Source organism: Porites lutea, chromosome 5 (genome assembly GCF_958299795.1).
Source record: "Porites lutea chromosome 5, jaPorLute2.1, whole genome shotgun sequence".
NCBI classification, from domain to species: domain Eukaryota; kingdom Metazoa; phylum Cnidaria; class Anthozoa; order Scleractinia; family Poritidae; genus Porites; species Porites lutea.
In genome coordinates, this window is record NC_133205.1 from 23,361,684 (window position 1) to 23,385,836 (window position 24,153).

General features: G+C 39.0%; 2 protein-coding genes across 2 annotated transcripts; both read left to right on the forward strand.

Moving 5' to 3' along the window:
- The first annotated feature begins 30 nt into the window (after positions 1-30).
- LOC140937501 (small ribosomal subunit protein mS29-like) lies at positions 31-10,724 on the forward strand. The gene is made up of 14 exons (XM_073387060.1): positions 31-85; positions 2,302-2,363; positions 2,878-2,997; positions 3,151-3,252; positions 4,147-4,258; positions 5,664-5,756; positions 6,423-6,553; positions 6,712-6,792; positions 7,439-7,509; positions 7,923-8,001; positions 8,706-8,771; positions 8,994-9,083; positions 9,892-10,003; positions 10,582-10,724. Exons 1-14 carry the CDS (start codon positions 37-39, stop codon positions 10,665-10,667), a joined length of 1,254 nt encoding a protein of 417 aa, XP_073243161.1. The 5' UTR covers positions 31-36; the 3' UTR covers positions 10,668-10,724.
- Positions 10,725-12,543: 1,819 nt separating this feature from the next.
- On the forward strand, positions 12,544-22,753 carry LOC140937650 (neuronal acetylcholine receptor subunit alpha-7-like). The gene is made up of 5 exons (XM_073387206.1): positions 12,544-13,912; positions 17,550-17,701; positions 19,870-19,914; positions 20,536-20,645; positions 21,008-22,753. The coding sequence occupies exons 1-5, from the start codon at positions 13,828-13,830 to the stop codon at positions 22,056-22,058; spliced, it is 1,443 nt and encodes a 480-aa protein (XP_073243307.1). The 5' UTR covers positions 12,544-13,827; the 3' UTR covers positions 22,059-22,753.
- The last annotated feature ends 1,400 nt before the right edge of the window (positions 22,754-24,153 follow it).

Here is a 24,153-nt window from a genome sequence, read left to right on the forward strand (position 1 = left end):
GTTGCCTAACATAACACATGCGTCTAGTTCTTCAAAATGGCGGCCGTCGTGAATGTTCTGAGATCAAGAAGTGCGGTCTTTTCAGGTGATTTCTACGTGTCTTTTATAAAATAAGTCAATGATTGAGGTTTATTGATGCAATTCACTGATGTATAGGAAGTTTAAACAATCATTGGCTATTGATCATCTTCCTGACATTTTGTAGCCCGTGATGAGACCTGGGCTGCTAATCTATTTCATTACGGAATCGCGCCTGTAGATACGCGTCGCTAGTAAATGCAAATTTTTCTGTCAATCAAATGTGTCCTATTATTTGTAGGTGGAAATTGGTAAAACATCGTTATTGTTTTGGAGACAATAGAAGAACAAAAGATAACAGAAAGATCAAGTTATGCGGTCTTAAAGCGTGTTGCGTGACTTAAAATCAGTTGGAGCATTTCTCCTAGCTTTCCCCCATTAAAATGTTGGAATGAAAAGTCTGAAGCTTAGCTTTCAAAATCTTGATAGCCAAAATGAAAGGGGTGCCCCAAAAGGCAAGCATTTGGGAATTCAAAATCGATATTTTTGTCTCCAGAGAAATCCGGTGGATGAACAGTAATTTGCATGTAAGCGTAAGTGAAGCGAAATAGATACAAATTGCCGTGGTTGTAAACACAACGTGTCCTCGAAGTTTTTTTCCTTTTGAAAGCGTAAATTCGCATGAAAGAGCTCAGCTTGCACAAAATAATATAAAATGAAACGAATCAAATCGAAAAGTGGTAAAAAAAGTCAGGATATTTCAATTAAATGGAAAGTAAGTGATTGGGTAGGTGATTTGCATACTGATAAAAATAACGTCTAGCGTAGTTCAAAACCGTTCGGCTTCCTGAATTGTTTTGCTGGAATTCTATACATTCTGCTGGGCTAAATCGTTAAAATATGTTATGAAGTCAAAATATTTATCAAGTTGAGCGTTTGCATTTCCTTATAAAACAGAGAGTAGCGCGAAAGCTTCGATCTATAGATTTTCTTAAGTTAAATTACCTTTGTATCGTGGAAACAATATCCTAACGCTTGAGTCTTGAATCAAAGAACGCGACATGCGTCGGCTCCCTTTGTGAGCGCGCAAATAGTCATGGGACCCGCGATTTTGCGGGCGACACGGATCTACAGGCGCCGTTCCGTAATGGAGGGTGGAGATTAAGGAGAGTGGTTGGCGGATTTGAGGTCCTGTCACCCTTGTAGAACTGTAGTAAGGGTGATGATAGAAAACAGAGATGCTAACCTCTGGAGATCTAAAATCTGGGCTCCCTCTCCTAACATTAACCATGTACCCCTTCTTACCTCCCCGTCAGAACATGCCATTTTTTATCTGCATGTCCCCCCCACTATGGAAGGCATAGTTTAATAATGTCTAGAAGGACCCTGTTGGAATCTCACATTTTTACTACATTAAAGGGTTTTGGAATTAGCATTTGACCTAAGGGTCATTGGAACATTTTTACTACACGGCCTGTGGGAATCAGAGATCTAAATCAAGACCTGAGGGAACCCTGCCCTCCATACTGTGTGGTGAGATAAGGGATCTGTAGCAATCATAATTTAAGAGATAAGGGCCTGTTGGAATCATGCCTTTCATTGAGGGGGGAGGAGGTGCGGATAAAAAATGCAATGTCCCCTAAGACACGGTCCCCCACATGGATGTGGCTTAGGACATTAATTGATACAAAGTCTTACATTAATTTGTAGAGACCACCAAAATTTGCTTTGTTTGTCAAAAAGTCTTTACAGGATGTATGATAAAATATTTGAAAATCTACCATTGAAATGTTACTACATGTGTCAGATGGCCAAACATGGTCAAGGTGCAGGCAAGTCATCTTGTAACTACATGCATGTAGTGTGACATGTAGTGTGACATGTACATGCATGTAGTGTGACAACTGCTTTGCTGGAATTGGAATTCAAGGTTTTTAAAGTCCTATCACCTTTTACAGTGTAGGTGCTTTTGGAACAAGGGTATTTGAGGTGTGCGGGGGTGAAGAGCAATCATTTGTGCAAGCCATCCGTAATGGGATGTTGCAATATAATACTACACTCCCATATCCTTTCAACATCTCCTAACCCATTTTATTTCCAAACATCTGTAAACAAAAGTCCCATGTATTATCATTTATAAGTAATGTTTCTTTTTTATGGTGCTTAATTTCATTTTGTATTGAGTATAATTTTCAATTTCTTGTCTCAAAATGAAAATTAATTTATAAACAGTCAAAAAAGGCATCATTTTATGTATAATTTATAATAATATACCTTTTGCAGTTACTCATATGATTGAAAATGGATACATGTATTGGTTTCCTACAAAACAAAAACCCGTGATGGTAAGAATTACTTTTTAATAAAGATACCAGCTAGGTTAGAGGGTTTTCTAGCTAGTATTAGGACTATTTCAAAGGTTCCCTGTGGAGTGGTCCCACCAAAAAAACTTAACTTGTTGAAATCCTATTATCTTTGCAGGCTAATAATGAAAAAAAGTATGTGTTTGCCTCTTCCAAGAACTGTGTAGCCTTAACTTGTTTCCCACCAAACATACACTATATAGTCCCTTCAAAAAAGTGATTATGGCCAGTGTTCTGAAAGAAATGTTTCCCTAAAATTGGTTCCTGGTAATCGACAATATAAGACTGCTTTATCTTTTATACTTCTTAAGTTGTCTTTGAGAGGTATCCACAGATAACAGGACTGTGTGCTTTGAAAGTGTTAACAGGGGAGTGTATATTTTTGCACTTTCACTCATCCTTAAGACATGATCAGAAAGCTGACACTTTTTTTTTTTACATTCTAAATCAGTAAAACAGTTACATGTGCACTTCACTATCTTTTCCTTCACCATAGAAAGAGTTCTTCAGATGTGTTAGCAATTCCAGGTCTGCTGATAAAACAGATGATGAGCAAAACTTAACAGATGTTCACACAAATGCTGGACCAGAGGTTGATCTCGGAGAACTTGACCCAGTGAGTGTATTATGGAATTTGACATTACTATAAGTTTAAATTATTGCTTTGACTTAGGCTAAGTTACAAATACCTGTTTACAGTGTGACTTTATACAATATCAACTATGATGTAATTATGTTTCGTCGTTGCTGTTGTTTTTGTTTTTACCAGGCCCTTCACACAGTGTCCAATGTTGGTCAATTCTACACCGTCCCTAAGGAAATTTCAAAGAAAGTTCTTTCTCCTTTCCTGACTAAGAAGTTTAAGTCACAGGTACAGTGTTTAGAAGTGAATGGCAACCATGACAACTCCATAAGCAGTGACTAAGAGTACCTGGTACCATCGCTCACCATTAGAGCATAAAGAATAAAATAACACATTCATGGTGGGTTAACCCTTTAGCTCCCAAGAGTGACCAACATCAATTTTCTCCTAAATTTTATCAATATGTAATCAACAGAAAAGCATATATGCCAACTCTCCCGGATACAGCACTGATCTCCCACATAAAATTGACTTTAACTTTTGAGTATTTCTCTGCTTTAGTTTGAAATTTAGCCCCTTTTTTCCAAAATAGTATGGTTTCTGGGACGTTTTTGCATGTATTAGTCACTGACTGTATTCATGTAAGGCTTTGTATAATGTCCTAAGCCATTCCCATGACTGTCATAATTTTAAGGGCTGGATTAATTTCTGGGGTTGGGTGGTTAGGGGGGTCTGAGGTGGGGATTTGTTGACATTCGGGAGGGATAGTGCAAGAGATAGAGTCTCCAGTTTTTAGACCTCAGGAGGTTGGCATCTGTGGAAAAGGTCTTGAGAATTAATAAACTGATCACCAAGTGGAAATGCTTTGATCTTTTAACAACCTCTCTCAACTAATTTGTTAAGGAAATATATAGAGAACAGTCTGGAGAATATCTATGTAGATCTATTGGAGCTGAAAGGGTTAAGATACCAAATTCTTATGGAGCGGGTGAGATATGCAGAGAGCAATGAAATAGCGTGGAAGACGTTGTCCACAATGTTAAGCATACATGTCATGTAGTAACACAAGCCAAGTGGCATGTAATCTAAAAAGGATAACTGTTAACTAGAGAGGCTGTATTCAGTGAGGATTTAACTTAATGCAAACCCAGTAAACATTATTTCTTTCTCTCCCTGTATCAGTGTGACATGATGGGAAGCACAAGTTTAATGATACGAAAGCCTGCCCTGGAGGTTCTACATCACCTGAAAGCAATTTCACAAGACACACATCCACCACCTAAATTTATTTTTTGTATCCTTTATTCCAACCTTCATCTACACCATCAAATATGCTTCCCTTTCATTCTTGCAGTATGCACCTTGTTGTCACAGCTTTGCCACTCAACTTCTTAGTTTAACTCAATTTTTACCTAAGAATAAGCCTGCAACACTCTACTGTTCTTTTAAAAGTCTAGCTTGTTTTCCCACTTTTGTCTCTCTTGATTCACTTATCCCATTTTACAGGCAACTCTTGTTATTGCAAACACCCCTCAGCTTGGAACCACAAGTTATATGTACTATGCCTAAAAGTGAATGTCCAAAATAGCAAGAGTTTATTTCTGTCAAGCTTGTAATTAATTTTTGCTGGTGGCTTTATTGTTGTCAGTATTATTGAAGAGTCTGTAATAGCAAGATGCCCAAGAGTTGACTGTAATGAGAATGCCAGACTCAGTGAACCCAATATTTCATGGTTGTTAAGATAAGTGGTGACTTTAGTCTTAATGTAGGCATCAGAACCATTTGTTCATTTCACCTCTTAATCAAAATGCAACTTTTCACCCGTGTTCATCATCATCATCATCATCAATTAATCATCAATTCAAATTCAGTGACCCAAATTTCAACAAAAATATTTGAGTCATGGTGAAGAATACTTAAAAATTTGTTCCTTGAATCAACTGTGTTTTGATGAAAATGCTTCTTTCCTTCTCTTCTCCAATTTGCTGTTGCATTTACATCGCTGGTGACTAGGCAATCAACAGGGGTTGGGTGTGGCTGACTTTTTATCCCAAGTATATATATATTAAACAATTATTCCTTGAGCCCGATTGGGCTCTGAGTCAATAGCCTATGAGGCCGAAGGCCGAATGGGCTATTGACCCAGAGGCCATGAGGGCAAGAGGAATAATAATTATTGTTTAAGTAAAATCCAACTAGTTGGTCAAAAATATTAAGACAAAACAACTTTAGCTAGCACATCGCGATTCAGCCGCCATTGTTTTGGTTTTTAAGGCTGGTGCTTTTCACCACTAGTGGGCTATAACATATAGCCTAGTAGTAGCTCAACCAATCAGAATGCAGCATTGATAATAGACCACTAGTTGGATTTTACTAAATATATATATACAGCTGATGCACTGCATGTAAAGGTTGTTTTGGGTATTGGGAATTGCACTCCAGGAAGCTATGTTTTGTGGTCACTCAACCAAATCATTGCAGTGACTTCCTTATGCCCAAATGCCCAATGTACATGTACAATTATTGCCAATGCCCAAAGCAACCTTTAATTGTTTAATCTATATACATGTATCATGCACTGCACTTTCAATTTACCAGTTTGTGTGAGTTTGGCTAACATAATAGGAAAAATCTAGGATAAGCAAGTGTTCTGTGGTTGGTTTGGTTTTCATAAAATTCTTAACATGAATTGATAACAGATGGCATGGATGGATGTGGTAAATCTTCATCCCTTGCTCACGTTATTCACTATTGTTATTCTGCTGGCTGGTTTATTCTTCCTGTACCCAGTGGTGAGTTTAAGCTACAGTAATAATGTGATGCCCCTCCACCCCCCGGTGGGGAACAGGGAGTTCAACTTCCTGCCTCCATCATTATTGTTATTCTGCTGGCTGGTTTATTCTTCCTTTACCCAGTGGTAAGTTTTAGCTACAGTAATAATGTGATGCCCCTCCAACTGCCAGTAGGGAACAGGGAGTCCAACTTCCTGCCTCCCATACATTGTATTCACTGTTGTTATGCTGCTGGCTGGTTTATTCTTCCTGTACCCAGTGGTATGTTTTAGCTAACAATGTGATACCCTTAGGCAGGAGACAGGGGAGGCCAAACCTCCCGCTTCCTGTACTTTGCATTCCCTTCTCCCACCCCCTTTATCTTTTTCATTTCCTTTCCCTTTTTTGATTGCAAAATACTAAGCATTGTTGGGATCAATTCAGGTTTCTGGAAACTGCCCACCTACCCCTCCCCTAAGCCAACATTATCACTTACTTCTCACTTAGGGCGAAATGTTGATCCCATTGTTGCATAACGTCCCCCTATTAATCCTGTTTCGCACCCATTTAGAAGTCCCTCCTCAGTCCCACTCTCCCAAAGAGACCACCATTTGTTTGAAGCATTGCCACTTCTATATTTGTAAACAGGAAATGTTTTGTCGCTTTTTTGTTGTGATTTGATTGCAGTATTTAGCTGGGTACATGGAAAATCCGAGTTGCAGATATCAACGTTTCATGCGGGAAGATTTGACCAACTACAACAAGCTTCTACCTGGCTTCAAATATGTCGGACGATCAATAGCAAGATTTTCTCAGAGGTGAATTAAAACTGAGTAACAGTACGTATACAACGAAACAATCTTAAGTAATATGTAGCGAACAGTAAGCGACGAACTCGACAAATAGCGAAACCGGCTGTTACTGTGTCTATATTTGGATGACTTTGTGAGTTACGGAACTATGATTATTTTTTTAGCTGAAGACAAGCCAGAAATACCACTTTGGAAAGCGAGACTCAACTGAAGCTGGAGATCCATTAGCAAGAGTAATAGATCTGGTAAAGAACATATGCTTGTTATCCCCCCTCCCCCTTAATTACGATAGCGCGGGATCAGTTACTAGAAGTACAACGTTCAAACTAATTTGACGCCATAAAGTGGCTTTAGTTTGGTCTTTGTACGGTTCAAGTACAACCTGATTTCCATGTCACAATTGTTATAGTCGTTGCAATCACTCGAGGATCTCAGCTATTGAACTGGAAACTGCTCTTCGGTAATCGTTGCGAAAATAATTGCTGATAGTAGACTTAGGTCCATTTACTGTATTTGACAGAATCATCAATCCAAGAACCTGGATATTTAAAATCGGCCATTGTTCATATTGTCTTGAGTCATTGATTTTGGTTTTAATTATTGCTATATCTTGATTATAGACGATTGCCTGATTTTTAATTGCATTAAGATGTACTATTACCTCTGCATGAATTCAGTTTTTTTTCGGTGCCACCGCTTTCAGGAATTTTTTTTTTAGACAAGTTTCCCTTCCCCTAAGAACACAACACAATGACCCGGCATGGCCTGAACTTGGACGTCTTGGTGCGGAGTCCAAAGCACTAAATCTGATCTGGTCTACCGCTCTTTTTTACAAACATTGTTGAAACGTTGTCCAAATCTGAATCGGCTCTTTACCTCTATTCCATGTAGGGTCTTCAGAGAGGTAATTACGCGACAGATGCTGTTGGAGTCTTACTCAAGGAAATAAAAAATAATACCAGGTACTGTGGAACTTGGACCACATTATCTCCACGCTCTTTTCTACTTAGGTAGGGTGGGAAATCGAATCAAACTCAACCGAACAGCCCTTCAGTTTGATTTTCGTCGGATTCTTTGGCTGTAATCGCGGCCATTCTCTTGGTGTGTGATGCTATTGGGTAGCATTGTTACCTCCCGAACACGTTACTGAAGAGAGATTGTTCGATCCGAGTCCGAATCGAAATTTTAAACTTGTGTGAAACAAAACTCAAATCTTGCCATATATCTACCTACTTTCACCTTGGGAAATGTGCCGAGCAATTTTTTACATTGAAACGCTGTTCCCCGGGGCCTTTAAAACCCTCTTTTGTTTTCCTGTCTTGTTGATTTTATGTGAAATCTGTTTGTTTATTTATTTATTTATTTGTTTTTACAGTTTACAAGTGCTTTTTGCTGTCAACGAGTTTAATGGATTTTTCCTGAAAACTTCCTTCATGGATGCTAAGCAAAAATATGTATGCCTTCACTTAGCAGTTTTTATTATCTAATCATTTTTTTTTTCAATTAATTCGAACCTCCTTCTCTTCTCGAGCTGACACCCGCTTCTACCCGCCTTGCTATTTTTTCGCAATATTTATATTCTGTAAGGTTAGAACTATTTGTTTTCGTCTTGTCCACCGTAAATCAAAAGCCTAGGAGTTGTGACCACAAATTCTGTCATTTTCTTAATACAATGAAGCAATCAAATTTTATACAATGCAAAAATCAATCAGCTAACTCGTAAGCATAACAATGAAGCGTGACAGAACTCTGATTGCTACCAAACTCGGGTATGTTGTGTTTCTCTGTTATTTTCTGCAAAGTAATGGTGTAAAACAAAGAGAAATTCAAGCTTTGCGGAAACAAGAACACGCTACAGTTATTTTCATGTTTCTGGTGGTGGTCTCGTGTTTGCTTAAGGCCTCTGCGTTTGACAGCGAAGCAAAAAGTTAACGCAAAACATTTGGATCAATTTAGGTTTCGGGGAAACTACCCACCTACCCCTTCCCTAAGTTAACATTAACACTTACTTCTCGCTTAGGGCAAAATGTTGGCTTAGGGGAGGGGTAGGTGGGCAGTTTCCCAGAAACCTAAATTGCTCCAAACATTGTTTTAAAAAAGTAAAGTTCTTTGTGTTTTCATTGATTAATTGATTGTTTGATCGATTGATTGATTTCAGATAAAACCCAAGAGGCTTAGTTTAGTGCATCACTTTACAGAACTGTTGGATCCTTCTGAAGGTTTGGTAAGTAACCCAAACGCATTTTTTTTTAAAAGTGGCTGAGCTTAATCTTTTTCCTACGAAACAAGTCAGTCGTTCAGCCCAGACAAAATGCTTGTTTGTTTTTGAGATACTAGTAAGTCTCATGCAACTCTGGTATCAGCCTGAGTTTCAGCTGTCAGTCTAATACGCATCACGTTCTTTTGAGTCTTCGTTTCTTTCATTTCAATATTTAATCCCTTGCAGAAACGGGGAGCAATGGTGTTTGCGTTATCGCGCACAGGAATGGAAAGAACCTACACAAAGTCTTGCGAGATTGCAGATCTTCTTGAGGAGGTGACACACAAAATCCTATCAATTCATTCTATATTTCTAATAAAGCGATTTTCATCTGATGCCAAAGAACTTTGTTAAATACTTTGCATTGGAGTTGCTACCCTATGCACTTGCTTGAAAATCTTGCACCTCTTTCTCGCCTTGTTTAGTTTCATGTTTTTAAGTAACAAGCCAAGCTACGGCTTGATTTGAACGATTTGACATCTTTGCGATGTGTTTTGGTGGGTCACACAAAATGGAGAACAAGTTTTAAAAATTTCAGATAATTTTGGACGCGGAGTTAGGGCCTGTTTACATGGAGTTGAGGGACTCTAGGTTGATGAGGGCTGGGGTTCCCGACCTCCGTGTAAACAGGCCCTTACGCTTTTGCATGAGAGATTTTACCTTTCGTCTTCTTACATACCCGGGATGCCAGAGATCTTCTCGTCCACAAGCGGCGAGGCACCCAAGATAATCCCTACAATTACAATAGTCGAAGCTGAAGAACACGATTCAGAGGTTTTTTAGCAAACAAACAAGCAAATTAAACCATGCAACAGTACTGCTCAAGAGATTTCTGCATTGGAATGGTCTTTTCACGGAATTTCGAACACAGATTCAACTTAGAAGAACATGTTCCCTCTCTGGACGGGGAAGGTTTCATTTTTACTTTTCTGATGCTGCACAAAGCCTGCTTCCAAAACATCACGGAATTTATTGTTTCTGAATTATATGGTACCCATCAGGCACTAAAAAATTTGTAGGCAAAATAGAAATGTCAAAACAGCGCCATGGCTACACTGCTAATCACTGATCTAAATTTCATCAGGGCGGTTTATCAACAGTTGGGGATTTCAATGATGTTCAGGTGCCTCGTTATTCTCAAGAAGAACTTGCATCCTGTCTTCAGTTTTACAGAAAGAGAGGCCTGCTATCTCAAGGTACTATCCAATTAATAGCAGTAATCATGATAACTCAGGCCTTATGTTGCAAAAGAAGAGATTAGATAGTCAGGATTCTATCTCTTCTCGCTTACCAGCTCCTCCCCCCTCCCCAATCCTCATCGCCCCCCTACGCTTTGGCTCTTGTGAAAGTTCGTGCGTTCATGAGAAAATGAAGATACTGCAAAATAGAGGACCGTACACTATCTACTGTAGCAAATTGTATATCAGTTTTAGTCCGAAATGAGCCGCTGTCTATCATGTCGTAAACCAAAGTCACTTTGTTGGTTTCATCAATCCACAACAGTCGCAAGCGATTACAATGAAACGAAGCACTGATTTATTAGCCAACAGAAAACCATGGAGGTGCAAGGCTGTAGTAATTGCTAGATCAGTTTGAGAACTTCATTGAAGACCGTTCTAATCGCCTTCCTGTCATTTAAAGTTGGTCACAGTGTTCTATGCTTGGGGGTCTTTGCCTGAGGCCACCGTTTTCCCGTTCCACCTCCACACTTACGAATGTGGGAGTTCCACTCAAAGCAGATTTGATTAATTTTTTAATCTTGTCTTCATTTCAGATGTCAATTCTCGATTAACAAAGGAGGTGTCTTTTCTTTCTAATCACGAACCTAAGCTCGTTAGTGACTTGTGTAGGCTGGGCTGAAAATTTGTAGCAAGAAAATTAAATTGTGCCTGTAAATAAACCTCGTAGAAACTTAAAGTCTGCTTTTGCATTACACCTTGGATGTCTTTAGTTGATATAAAGACGAACTTTTAGGGCTGGTTTTCGCAGGCGACTGAATCGGACTTGTAAGCGGGGTCGAAAGAGCGCTAGCTGAGTCATAAGCACAACAGAATTGGAGTCGGAAGAAGAACGTTTCCATTTTCTTCCGTATCTGCTTATGACCCCGTCGCTTATGATCTAGTGAAAACCAGACTGTTGGAGTCGGAAGCAGAAAGATAGACCAATCGCAATAATCGTTCCCACGCTTTGTGATTGGTAGAGATCTTCCGCTTGGGCTTGCGACTTCGACGAACCACGTAAGCGACGGAGTCGTAAGCGTAATTATAACGCTCTTTCAACTAGATTGCAATGCACCACGCTTCTGAATACGACTCCGTCTCCGCCGCTAGTGAAAATCAGCCTGCACTTGCCCAAAGCCAATCTGTCGCACATGCCGCGAGTTTCTCACGTCCATTGAGAACACAACTCCTACAGTACGCTGCATTTTCTGTATGTGTACTGGGTATGTTTAGGGTGCCCTGTGTTTGACCGAACATATAAGACACAAAAAATTGTCTATTGCGTGGCCCAGTGCGATCCCAATTCGGTTGTCCTGCGTCTTAAAAACTCTTAATTATAGCTTTTGTTTTTGTAGTGGTAGAGGTACGTTGACTTGCATGCGGTTAACAAAAAAAATGGCGAAGTTTTGAGCTTGGAGTTGGTGGGCCAAGAAGACTTAGCAAAACTGTGCAAGCTTATCCAGTGGCGGATCCAGGGGAGGGGCCCGGGGGGCCCTCCCCCCCTTATTTTTAGACCAAACTGAAGCCCGAAGGGCCCAAAAAAATTTTTTGGAGGCTGCTCTTCCCACCTTATCTCAGGGTCTGGATGACCGCGCCCCCCCCCCCCCCCCCCCCCCTTATCTGAAGGTCTGGATCAGCCACAAACAAACAAATAGGCATTGTCGCACTTCCAACTTGCTTTGACCTGGGAATCGCAATAAATCTCTTACTTTACTTTCGTTCTGTGACACATTTTCGCCGGCTTCCTTCCTATTCAAACCCTACTTATAACATTCGAATTAACCGTAAAATTAATTCTCAATACTGATTTCGAGTATGCAATGGGTAAACAAGTCAGAATGAAAAGAAACTAGTTCGCTGGCAAGAGCAATAGCAGGGCCTAACTCTCAGTCTACCGCTCCGTAGCCCGTTCAGTAGTTTTGGAAACCAAATTTTTTTTTTAGATCTATGGCTCCGTGTGCGACCACCTCCCGTAAGCGACCACCTACCATAAGCCACAACCATCCAAAACACCACATTTTTCCCAGTCAAAGCCCTGTAGTTGGAAGCTCTCGTTAGCGAGCACCTCGTGTCAGAAAATGGAAACGTTCTGAAACGACCACCTCGTGTATATAAGCGACCGCGACAACGTTTCGGGTTGATGGAATAAAAATTTTTCATTTTTTTTAACCTCTTGACTCACGGTCTGATCTCTATTTTCGCTGTGTGTACTATGCTACTTACAATATAAGAACTTTTAGTGACAACATGGAACAACACATATCGTAACTAAGCAATTGCATGCAAAAAATTATCTTCCATAAAGTAGATGTGTCCGGACCTCACAGACGAAACCTCCTGTGGTTCTATTCTTGTAAACGACCACCTTCCGTAATCAACCACCAAGTTTTTGGGTGGCTGCTTACGGGAGGTTCGAGTTTAATGATAATACACAAACAGATAACGAATCCGACACTCAATTTGAGTATCGAATGTTTCTTCTCTGCTTTTTTGGACACTCTGTCTGTATGGAGTTGGGTCCCAAAATTTGTCACTTGACAGTCAAGCTATTGAGAGATTCGAGGAGATGATTAATTGTTTAGCAGTGCGCAAATCAAAACTATTGCTTCGTTTTTTGTCTTGCGTCAAATGGGGTGGGCAAAATTCTCGACAACTGTAAAGTTATTGTTAACCTAATGCTTTGTTGGCGAAGTAATTAATTAAGACTTAGGTTTGTTGACATTTCATTGACCAACCTAAATAAGGGGGTGTTTTTTGTTGAATTTTGGTTTAGAAACAAAGTTTTGATAAAATTTCACAAAAGTGCCCTTGTTCATCATCGGTTGGTGATCATCCTCAGCCAAACTTCGCGATTTCTTTTTTTCGCATATTTCATATTTATTTATCAATTCGAACAACATGCAATTTGTCGGCGATAAAATAGATCTTTCTTATTGGCAGTAGTAATTAAAAAACACTTCGTAATCAACCTTGCATTACGCACAGTTATCTTAAAATTGAAATTGCTTACGTAAATGTAAGGGAAGTCAAACAATAGACATCTCTGCAATTAGTTCCCTAGCGGTCGGGCAAATGTAAAAAAAATCCCTTCTGTTAGTAAACTTTTATACTTCCAGGTATATATCTTGAAAATGGTTCAGATGGTTGGCGGTTTTCTCCCGCATTCTACAAATATGATTTATTTTATCTAACTGTTGCCTCAGTGATGCGTGGCAAGCACAAAGACTGATGATTGGGGATGATTAATTCAAATTAAATTATTTAATCTCACCAGTCTTTTCAAAATGCTAATGCGTAGTTATTTGAAGAAGTTTACGCTCTAGTAATTTACATTTCGTAAAGGAACCAAGATAATCGCGTCAAAAAGAACACAAGTTTATTTAAACCACGACATAGGTGGTTTACAAAGGATCTCTCTTGCTACCTAAGAGCAACAGTGTGAAAGAGGGACTCTAAAAACGTCGCTACAAAATTTCTCTTAACGAGGAAGTATATTTATTGAGGACTTCATATTGGAGCTGTTTATCACGAAGATCATATCTTATGCTAATCTGTTTGTGCCTGATCCTTTTACAAGTTGATTACAGAAAGCTTCTTTTCACTGTCTTTGCCCCTAGCGTTTGCGACGAGCACAAATAGAATTTAGAGGCAAGTGTTTGGTTTATTTTTTGAGGTTTTTGGTGTACCTATTGCCGCCTGGAGCCTAAGATTACAACTTATAATCTGCTGCTTTCATCCACAGATCCGTAAACAGCTGGAGCAGTCTTTGCAGCAAGAAGTCGGCGGGACACTATGAAAAGATGAAACCCGACATATCTAGCGCGAGCCGTCCTTGTCTGATGTTCATCTTGCTGGTGGTGGTGTTAGCTTCTTTGAGATTTGAAAGTAAGTAATTTGATAAAATCACATGAGTAGACTTAGTTAGAGTACTAAGGCCCGTGTGATCCTTTGGTTTACATACTATATGTACATTATGAGTACTTATGTTGTTATAGGGAAACCTGTTTGCCAACATCTTGTAGGCCATTTCCAGTATTGAAATGTTTCGAGAAATATTCATACGCAGAAAAATATATTGTACATGTACCTATATTTGTGAGTGCGAATATACCGTAACGCTCAGTATTGATGAAAGCACTTAAATTTTTCAGCTTTAGACACATAATCGCGAATAGAAAGCAACGCAAGAATTAAGGAAGACAATTTTGCAAGGAATTAAAGTTCAAGACTTGAATGTGCCAGGTGTTAAGACTGGTAGCAATTTTTTCCTCTTTACTTGCTTAAACAACCTGTCACCATTTTCCGCAATGTCTTGAAAGGTTTGGACACCGTTTTACTGATAATGTAAAAGCTTCGCCATTTGTTACTTTATATGTAGTCTCCGTTGTCTCAATTCCGCTGTATCATTGTCTTGAGGTGCTAAAGAGGTGTTAAAATTTAGTTACGTAATGGCTCGTTTAACAGTTCAAAACCCTACCCAACATAAATTCAATACAAAAAAACTTTCTCTTTTTTCTGAGGGTATTATATATTCAAAAGAAGACGGCAAACATCAAGATCCAAGTATATGAACAACTCATTTAATAAAACTCTACAGGTTAGCTTTGTATCAAGACTACTATTCTCCGCAAGAATTCTTCTGCTAACAGCTGTAGGAAGGGTAGTAAATCCTCGCGAACAGCCTGTCACTTGGAGGACCATACCCCCATGGACAAATTTGCTTTTTATATGCCTTCTTTTAAACTGTTCTCTCAAGACTATTACATTCAATGTATATTTTGCGAATAATTCAGTGTAGGTAAAACTACTGTCTCGCATGGCTGCCTTGTGTTATATTGGCCATTGAAATGATCTTCCACCAGCATTTTTACTCGGAGACAGGATCAATATCGCTTAAACCCGACCGTTTTGCGAGTTATCTGATAGAGAAACCAGCGAACATGTGATGGTTTAGACTGCTTCTGATGATCATTTCTCCTTTAATTAAAACACGACAGATTTTATTTCCTTCACACAGCGGTACAGCTTTGAAGATGCAATTCAAACGAGCCTTTTGGCAAGTTGTTTTGACGTTACTAGAGGGTTGCTAGGAAACAAAAATTTTTATAAAAAATTAATTGTAGCTCGCTTTTTTTTATCCATCTCCTTCCTAGAATTAAATCAACCTTTAAAAAACTGTTTTGGGAATTTAGGATATAGTAAGCGTATTAAAGGTTTACTGTTTTAATCCTGGATAAGGGTTCTGTTGTGTAAGATTAAAACATCTGTCTAGCGTTAACGCACATTGAGAATAAGATTCGTGAGAAATCGTGAGCATTCTGGCCCAGAGTACAGACAACGAAGTGAGTTTACTAGGGTCCTGCCGGGTCAAAGTAATTTACCGAAACTTCGAATAAATTTAAAAGCAATAAAAGAGATTGAATGTTTGGCCATGGTTGAAAGGGCCGATATAGAAATTAGTTAATTTCTTGACGGGCAGTCATTACTGTATTTTTCCGTGCGCGATATCGGTTATCTTTATCACTGATCGTTTTCACCTTGAATCAGGAGCACCCAACGACTGTTTTCTGTAAAATATCCGTTCGGAGGAGCAAATATGGCCTAGAATTTTCTATTGCTTGAAAAATGCTTAAAATTTCTGGAAGACCTTTCCATTCATGTTTAATTTTCGAAGCTTATCTAATACTTTTCCTTACGATTTTATGAAGTTTAGTTTTTCACGTTTCCTTACTCAGGTTTAACTATTTTTCATACAAAAAAAGGAAACCTAAAATTTTCGAATTAAAAAATGTGATGGAGAGAGGAATCAGAAAAATTCTCACTTTCGTAAAACGATAATTTGCATTTTAAATTTTCGGGAAACTAATACTGAAGCCCTTGTAACATCGAAAAGACTTAAGTTCCCCTAGGATGACCAACCAGACAGAAATTTTATAGCGCCGCTTGGAATGCATTTCTAAAGATCTAAAAGTACTCTGGATAGTCTAAAAAGTGTTTTAATGTATTTTGGAGGAGACGGTCGATGGGTACTGTTGTTGAATACGCGCTTTAAAACGCAAGTCAGTCGCACAAGAAGTTATCCGTGCGTTTGACCGCAAGCGCAACGGTGAATGAGAACCGCGTAAAACTATCACATATGACGAACCTAAACACTGATGAACAAGAACAATAGTTAGGTTCCGCTTATGTGATGTCCGACGTTTAATACAGGCCCGTGTCAGCAATGTTTAGTTTTCCTGTTCCAGAGTATTAGTATAAATATAAGTCTGTCGCAGCGTCTATTTTCAAGCTTATAGACTGCACTATGTTTCATGCAACGTACGAGAATAAGGAGGGTTCCCACACTGTATCCCTGTATAAAAAAATACATAAAATAAAACAAATAATTAAATAACGATTTGGAGGTAGCACATCCACATAGTGGTTCTTCGTCTACCTGATTCCTGGTCGAATTGGAATTAGGACAACGCATAAACATCATTTAACATATAAATGTTCATGATTCTGTTCATGTGTTAGGATTTAGTTGCCATTTAACTGCACTTCAATTCTTGTTTGCTCCCGAATTGTGGCAGGCACTCATTAGCCTGCATAACAGGCGCTTTGCGAGCCAAGTGAGGCGAACGCGACATTTTGCGCGAAGCTCGAGACGAGCACGATTTTTTTATTCTCCCCTTGTCTCGCGCCTTCCGCTCGTTTCGCGCAAAATGCCGCGTTCGCCTCTTTTGGCTTACAAAGTGCCTGTTGTGCAGGCTAATTTTACTACACTTCAATTCTTGTTTGCTCCTGAATTGTGGCAGGCACTCATTTCAGGCGCTGCTCTGTTATCCTTTCTCTCAGTTCGAGATTGATGAAACGCATTTTTTTCTAGTATTATAAACTTAAAAGTTGCTCTGACAATCCGCAAACTTCAGCTCATCCTCAGGGCAAAAAATTGTTTAACTCACAAGTGACGTAAAACAAACAAAATAAAGAAGTCAACACAATAGAAACTAGAAAAAAAAGTGGAAAACAAAGAAAAAGGTTCTTTCACCGAGGTAAACCCCAAAATTCAACGAAAATCCAAGGTCATTTGTCAAATAGGGATAGTACAACATGAACGTACCGGCCAGGAGATTTGATTTGGAAAGTCAACTACAGAGGATTTCCTTATTCTGTTCACTCTTTGGGTTGCTCGTGATGCACTTGACGGTCCTGAAGGGATTGCTATTGCTTCTTAAATTGGAAGTACGGTCGTGGGGGGCGAACATTTGAGGAACTGTGGTTCGTTTCCTCCAGCCTCTTCGTCACATCTTACACTTGGACTGCAAACTCCAAAGGAACTACTATATTGTATCAGTCCAGACGAATTGTATGCATCTGCACGTGGACAAAATTTTCATATTTTAACTTTTTCAGTCTAGTAGCTTGAAAAATAAAATGGAGGTTCTTTATTTCGACCTCCTTATTTTGGCTTGAACAATTGCTGTTACTGAACTGAATCCTGACTGAAATTTTAATTGTTGTTAATTTTCCCTCGAAGGCTCTCACGCTCAGACAAATCAAACAAAGATCGAGCAAACTCTCATCAAGGCTTTGTTTAAAAATTACGACTCTGAAGGAAGACCAGTCTTGAACCTGTCGGAACCTGTTTTGGTGAAGTTTGGAATAGCATACAGTAACCTTCACAGTTTGGTAAGTGTCTGCTTCTTCGTTCAACCTCACTCAAATCCCGGTTTACAATCAACAGCTAGAAGTCAGGAAGTTGTCATGAGTATTTAGGCAACCAGGCTATCCTTTTCCAAAGTTTGCTTGTTTGCTAGTATCATGGTGTTTTCCTTATTTATAGCAAGAGAGGATCCTCTCTTGTTTATAGTTATTTGTAACTTTGGTAGTAAAAAAGAGTACCAGCGGCGAGACGATTATGTTTAAAAATGATAAAAATATATTCAGTCACCTAAACATGTGTTTCAGTGGCAGTGATCTTGCTTTATAATTTATAATTTTTGTTTTTCACGTTCCACTATTCGACTGCCTCAAATTAAGAAGTCAGCGTTGTTGAGGCATACCTAGAAAAATTTTAAAACTCAATGTACTATTCGGATGCTTCTTTTTCTTCCCCACCACCCCCCCCCCCCCCCCCTCTCTACCGCCACCTTCCTTCCTTCTATATTTGCTTAAATGACTTTGACTGCGATCTGAGAAGAGAAATTGGCAAAAGTAACCCCGCTGCTAGTTAGCTTGATACTTTACCAATATGTTGTAGATTTACCAAATACGTTGGAAGTTACCAAAAGAATCCTTTCAATAGAAACTATGTATTGGGTGTCTCCATCATGGCAAACCTTTATTTTGGCGTTGTGGGTGGTTTATTGGTTGTTTTGAGAAACGTAAAAACTGTAGACTTTTTGGCGACGTTTTTTAAAAACAATCTTAATCGGAAGCGAAGCATTTTAACGCAAAGAATCTCATTATCTTAGCAAAATCTATCCAGGTTACTAACCAATCTCTGTATACATTCTTGCCCATGTTCCTACTTCATGCGCAATTAAAACTCAGAAAAATAAAGCAAAATGCCTGAGCTATTTGACCACACCCATCAATCATTAAATTACACTTTGGCGGCCGTGTTTCCTAGATTTTCACCTGTTTTGGAAAGCCTCGCTATGAGAGTTACGCATTTTGAACTTTAGGCTTGTTCCAGACTCTTAACTTATTCATTCGAATCCTTAAATTAAAAACCTTTCTGTTTCACCTGTATGTAGCTTCAGGTGTTGCCTTAATGAAAACACTTTTGCCTTAACTAGTTGCAAAAATATATTCAGCGGAGGCAAGAAGAAGGTCCCTTTTTTGGACTAAAACATATTTTATCAAAAATAATCGAAAGAGTGCTGTCATTTACGTACACAAAAATAACAGAAAAAATAACTGAATAGAATGGCCGTAATCAATTTGTTTCGCCGGTGGGTGCCAGCCCTAATTTATGATCAATTTAGTCATACTTTCCGTTTTTTTTTTTAAATTAAATGTCGTTTCCTGGTTATTATTCTTACAAGCTTTACTGTGTGTTATCTGCGTGACTTTCCTGTTTTGTAGGTCGATCAAATGAATCTAATTTAGTGAAGCCCTAGGAGGCATTTTTACTGCAATGAAATAAAAACATCTCTTGTTGATGCATTTGCTGTTCAAAGGCAAAGTGTAAATTAACTGTAAAGAATTAGCACCCCTACTCAAAGACGTTCCCGCCTTCTCTAAAATATAGACCACACTTTCTATGGGTTTACCGGCGTGATAACCCACTTGGGATGTTGGGAGAACACGAGAAAAGCTTGTACATCGCGAGCCAAAGGTGACTGATTTACAAGCTTTTCGAGTGTTCTCTCAACATCCCAAGTGGTTTATCACGCCGGTAAACCCATAGAAAAGTGTGGTCTATTGCTTTTACAAAATAACTTAAAGTTTTCTATGAGTTTACCGGCACAATAAACCATACGCGCGTACTATCTTATTTATTTTATAAATATGTATATGTACACGAAAAATACTATTGACCTCTATAATGGTCGGGTTGTCGAACACCGTAGGGGAGGGGGCACTCAAGAAGTTTTTATACGGCGAGTCTCCGCCCCCGAGGTCCAATCCCTCCCCTTTTACATGCCATTTTTAACATAGAAGGTATCCCTTTCGTAGTTCTGTTGACAAACAATACCCCTTTTAAGTAACTAGTTCAGAACTCTGTATCCCATTTAACTGCCGTAAATGTACCGTCGTTTAAATATAAATAAATCACAAAACACAAAGGAGAAAAATGAATGATCAGAGAAAGTATTCCCAATGTAAATACCCTCTTTTATCTTTCTTAGGATGAGAAAAATCAAGTTTTAACAAGTAACGTGTGGATAAGACAGGTTGGTCAAGTAAACTTGGAAGCTAACAGACAATTAAATCGTAAATTACATAGCTTTCGTCGTTTCTCTGGAACTGATTTGGGATATGTATCGATAAAAGCCGATCTCAGAAATTTACCTCAAAAATACTGCAAAATATTTGTCGGCATGCGATTTTCTTGAATTTAAGTGGGATTCATTGAAATCAGTTTTGCAATAATCTATTTATTCCAGTCAAATCGAATTTTCAAATATTATTGCTGAATAATAACCAAGAGTTTTCCAAAGATTATCTAGCCATGGTCATAAACCCGAAAAAGTTATGGGTCAAACCTTGTCATAGATAGATCACTCTACCTTTAGTAATAAAAAAGGCCTCATTAAATGGCCATCTGCGTGAGAGGCAATTTTAGAGGTGGACACTTTTGCCAGGCGAACTTAGTAACGGGATTCTACGATTCCTCTTCAACAAACTATATTTTCGTACCCTTCCTTTACATCTGGGGCAAGGCGTTGTCACGGACTAGTATTCCATTTAAGGGGTTGGTGCGAGGGTCGCATAAAGGCGCCTTATACCATCCAACCAGTTGGCGCACCGTGGCTCAGTTATAACTCTTAACTTTTTATTGTTAATCATTGCAGCAATGGCACGATCCGTGGTTGTCTTGGGATCCTGCAAAGTACAATGGACTTAAGTCCATCAACATCAGTCCTAATTTGGTTTGGAAGCCAGACATTATTCTTTATAACAGGTTAGGAAACGCACATGTCTATTGTATATTGTCGAATACGCGCTGCAGACATGCAAGGTAAGGTTAGGTAAGGCTGAGGGCTGCTCATTCCGTGTCCAAAAGAGCATTTTTTGGAAGTCGAATGCAGAAGCTGGTCATCCGGATTCAAAGAAGCAATTATTTTAGTAGAATACGAGGTATTTTTACTATTAATATTGTATGCTTATATTGGCATTTTTTTCTTTCAAAGCGAAAACTCATAAGAGTTGATTTGTAACTTCTTTGCATTGGTTAGAAGATTATTGTTTCGAGTTCGCGGTTAGTTTGTAACGGGTGCTCCACTATTAGGATCGGCTAAATCTATATATTATTATTTCCCACAGCGTCAACGAAGAAGGAGATCACGGTGAACAGTACCTATTCGACACCAAAGTTATCGTCAGCAGTGATGGAACAGCCACGTGGTTCTCTCCTAATCTCATCCAAAGCTCCTGCAAAATCAATGTCCGATATTTTCCTTGGGATACACAAACTTGCAAACTCCAGTTCGGCTCGTGGACATTTGACGGGTTAAAACTTGACATCGTTTTCTATGGAGATGCTCCAAGGGCAGATCTAAGCTCGTTCACTCGGAATGGAGAATGGAACCTACTGTCGGCTGAGGGGAAGAGAAACGTTCTTTACTATAGTTGTTGCCCAGAACCTTACCCTGATCTCACGTTCGAAATCAAAATCCAACGACGAACCTTGTTTTACATAAACAACTTGGTTGTTCCTTGTATTGTTTTGGCACTTCTCACAGCAACAGCGTTTCTGTTTCCGCCGGAAACGGGCGAAAGAATCTCGCTGATGATCACTATTCTATTGGGAATGACTGTATTTATGATTGTAGTGGTGGAAGCCATACCCTCCACATCCGAAGGCACCCCACTTATCAGCACTTACTTCTCTGTGGTCATGGTGGTGATTTCCTTGGGTCTCCTGTGCACGTGTCTCTGTCTCAACCTTGAACACCATCACCCTAAAATGGAGCTAACCGGTTGGTGCCGGTATATCCTGTTTGACTTGATGGGACCTGTTTTGAGCAGGAGCTCGGTGAAGAGACTCAAAAGAAAACAACAGGAATACAACAGAGAAATTAAACTCAACGCATGTTATTTGAAAGAAAACCAAGTCGCACCAGAAGAAGATAAAATTGCTATGACCGGTGTTTCGCAGACCGAAATTAAGAACGTGAAAATGGTCGAGAAAGAAATAAAAGTCGCGGGCATGGATAAAGTGACCAAGTTCATCGATAAGTCGTTATCTGAAGACAGAAGAAAACTGGAATGGCACATTGTCGTGAACATAATTGACAATTTCTTTTTCGTTGTTTTTGTTCTTACTATTACGGTTTCCTCGCTGATAATTTTGATGCCGAACACCGACAGCTAAAAGCAGATTGTTTTTAATGATTATCCATGTACGCAGGGTTTTTAGTAACAAAGGCGTGGTGTTTAGACGACGATTTATAAATCTTCAATTTATTAGGCATATATATTAGCCCACCCTGACCGCTCGCTCGCACAAGGAAGCTCCCGATTACCGTAACATCGTCATCGTCATCGTCACCATCATCATCATTATCGTCATCATCATTACCATCATCATCATCATCATCATCATCATCCCTATCATTTGTTTTGGAAGATAAGGGGTGGAGAGTGTGGAAAAACCTTGTAAACCATTATTCTCCAACAATTTTCTGCCTGCGTGAAAGAATTTTCCAAACTCAACCTTAGAGATGGAACTATACGTGTACTTTTGAAAACATGATTATGTTCAAAGTGTTATATCGTGGAAATATGTAATCAAAGCTATAGCTATACTCAAAGCTTCTCTTGTAAACCCGGCTATGTTCAAAGTGTTACACACAATTTATGGCAATGAACCGTAGAAATATGTAATCATTATTTGATTATTGAAGAAATAAGAACGATTAACTTCATATACATAACAGTAACTGTAAATTTAAGGTAAATAAAAGAAATAAATGCAAAAAAGAAAGTTCAAATCAGAGATAATAATAACTGTATTATTAGCATAAGGTTGTGTATTCCAAATTGACCACGGTCAAACGAAATAAATTTGCGAAATTAAAATAAAATACTTTAAAGCCAATAAAAAAATACAAGCATGTTCTGCACATGTAATCAGAACCAGCAGATGTAACACGAAAGTTGAAAGATTCATTACCCATTTAGTCAGGGGCATTTAGCCATAGACCTGTAGGTCCGCGCCTACAATTTTTTTTGGTTTGATCACTCTACCGATTGTAATAAATAATAACTTGTAGAAAATATAAAACAGCAAACTGATCCTTACGGCAAGGTAATGAAGAAGTAACAAAAGAATAAAACAAAAAATAGTCTACCCAGATTTTTGAAAACGTTAACGCCAAATGGACCGTTTCTTCCGTCCAACAGTTTTTTTTCGGCCAAGAACTATCTCCAACGTAGCCATTATAAAAACTACGAGTGCAACCACTGTTTTTTTCTCTTCTCTTCCTTTCTTCCTCCTCTCTCTTTCTTTTTCGCCTTTGCTTTTCCTTCGTTAGTGTGATTTTGGAGCTTGTCGAACCCTTATCGGGCTTAAAAAACCTGTCTTTTGACGCCTTTTCACGCAAATCGCTGAAAGTTTTGTTAGGTGGTTTTCAAAAAATCAGTTAGTTAGATATATTTAAAAAATTTTGCCCAACATTTCGGTTTCAAAGGCAAACCTTCTTCAGTGGCGAACAGAAAAATAACCATGCGCTTGGTACAAGGGGCTCAGTTATGGTCATCGGTTTATCAATAAATGGATGCTCGCGCTCGAAAAACCAGTTTGACCAGACTGACTAGTCCAGTAGTTCGGGCTAAGGTGATTTCAAAGCCTTGACGCGATTCAGGCGGATCTTCCCGTTCTTTCTCGATTAAGAAGAAGGCAAAAGAAGGATCTGCATACAGGGTGAGTCCATACAAGTTGAAACAAAAAGCAGAATCCTTGCAAAACTAGGGGAGCAGTTAAAATGGGGTGGTTAGATTTGTTGAGATTCATCGCGTCTTCCAAACGCATCAAGAACCAACTTTTCGATTATATTACTAAGCCAATCCGGTCATTTGATTTCGCGCAACCAGTATCTGGAGGAATCTTTGCCGGGCTTAAAATATTCCAGTTAATCACGTTAACCGGGCCAGCGGGGCTTTAACCGTGCCATAAGCAAGACAGCATTATAGTTTTTCCTCAGCGAACTAAGTCACCGTAAATATCACAATTATTCCTCCTCCTGTAAACTTTTCAGACAGCAGCATGCTGTGGAAAGGTGATAACAACCGTTCGAAGCATTTCTCTCCAAGGTGCAATTTAAAAGTCAGTCAAGACCTTCCCGCCAAACTTTCCCCAAGGGTCTGTTCTAGGGCCGCTTTTATTTATTATTTTTGCAGCATGAGAGAATGCGTATAAGCGACTTTTTGTTTACAATTTTTGCCTCATTAATATATGCTTATCACTA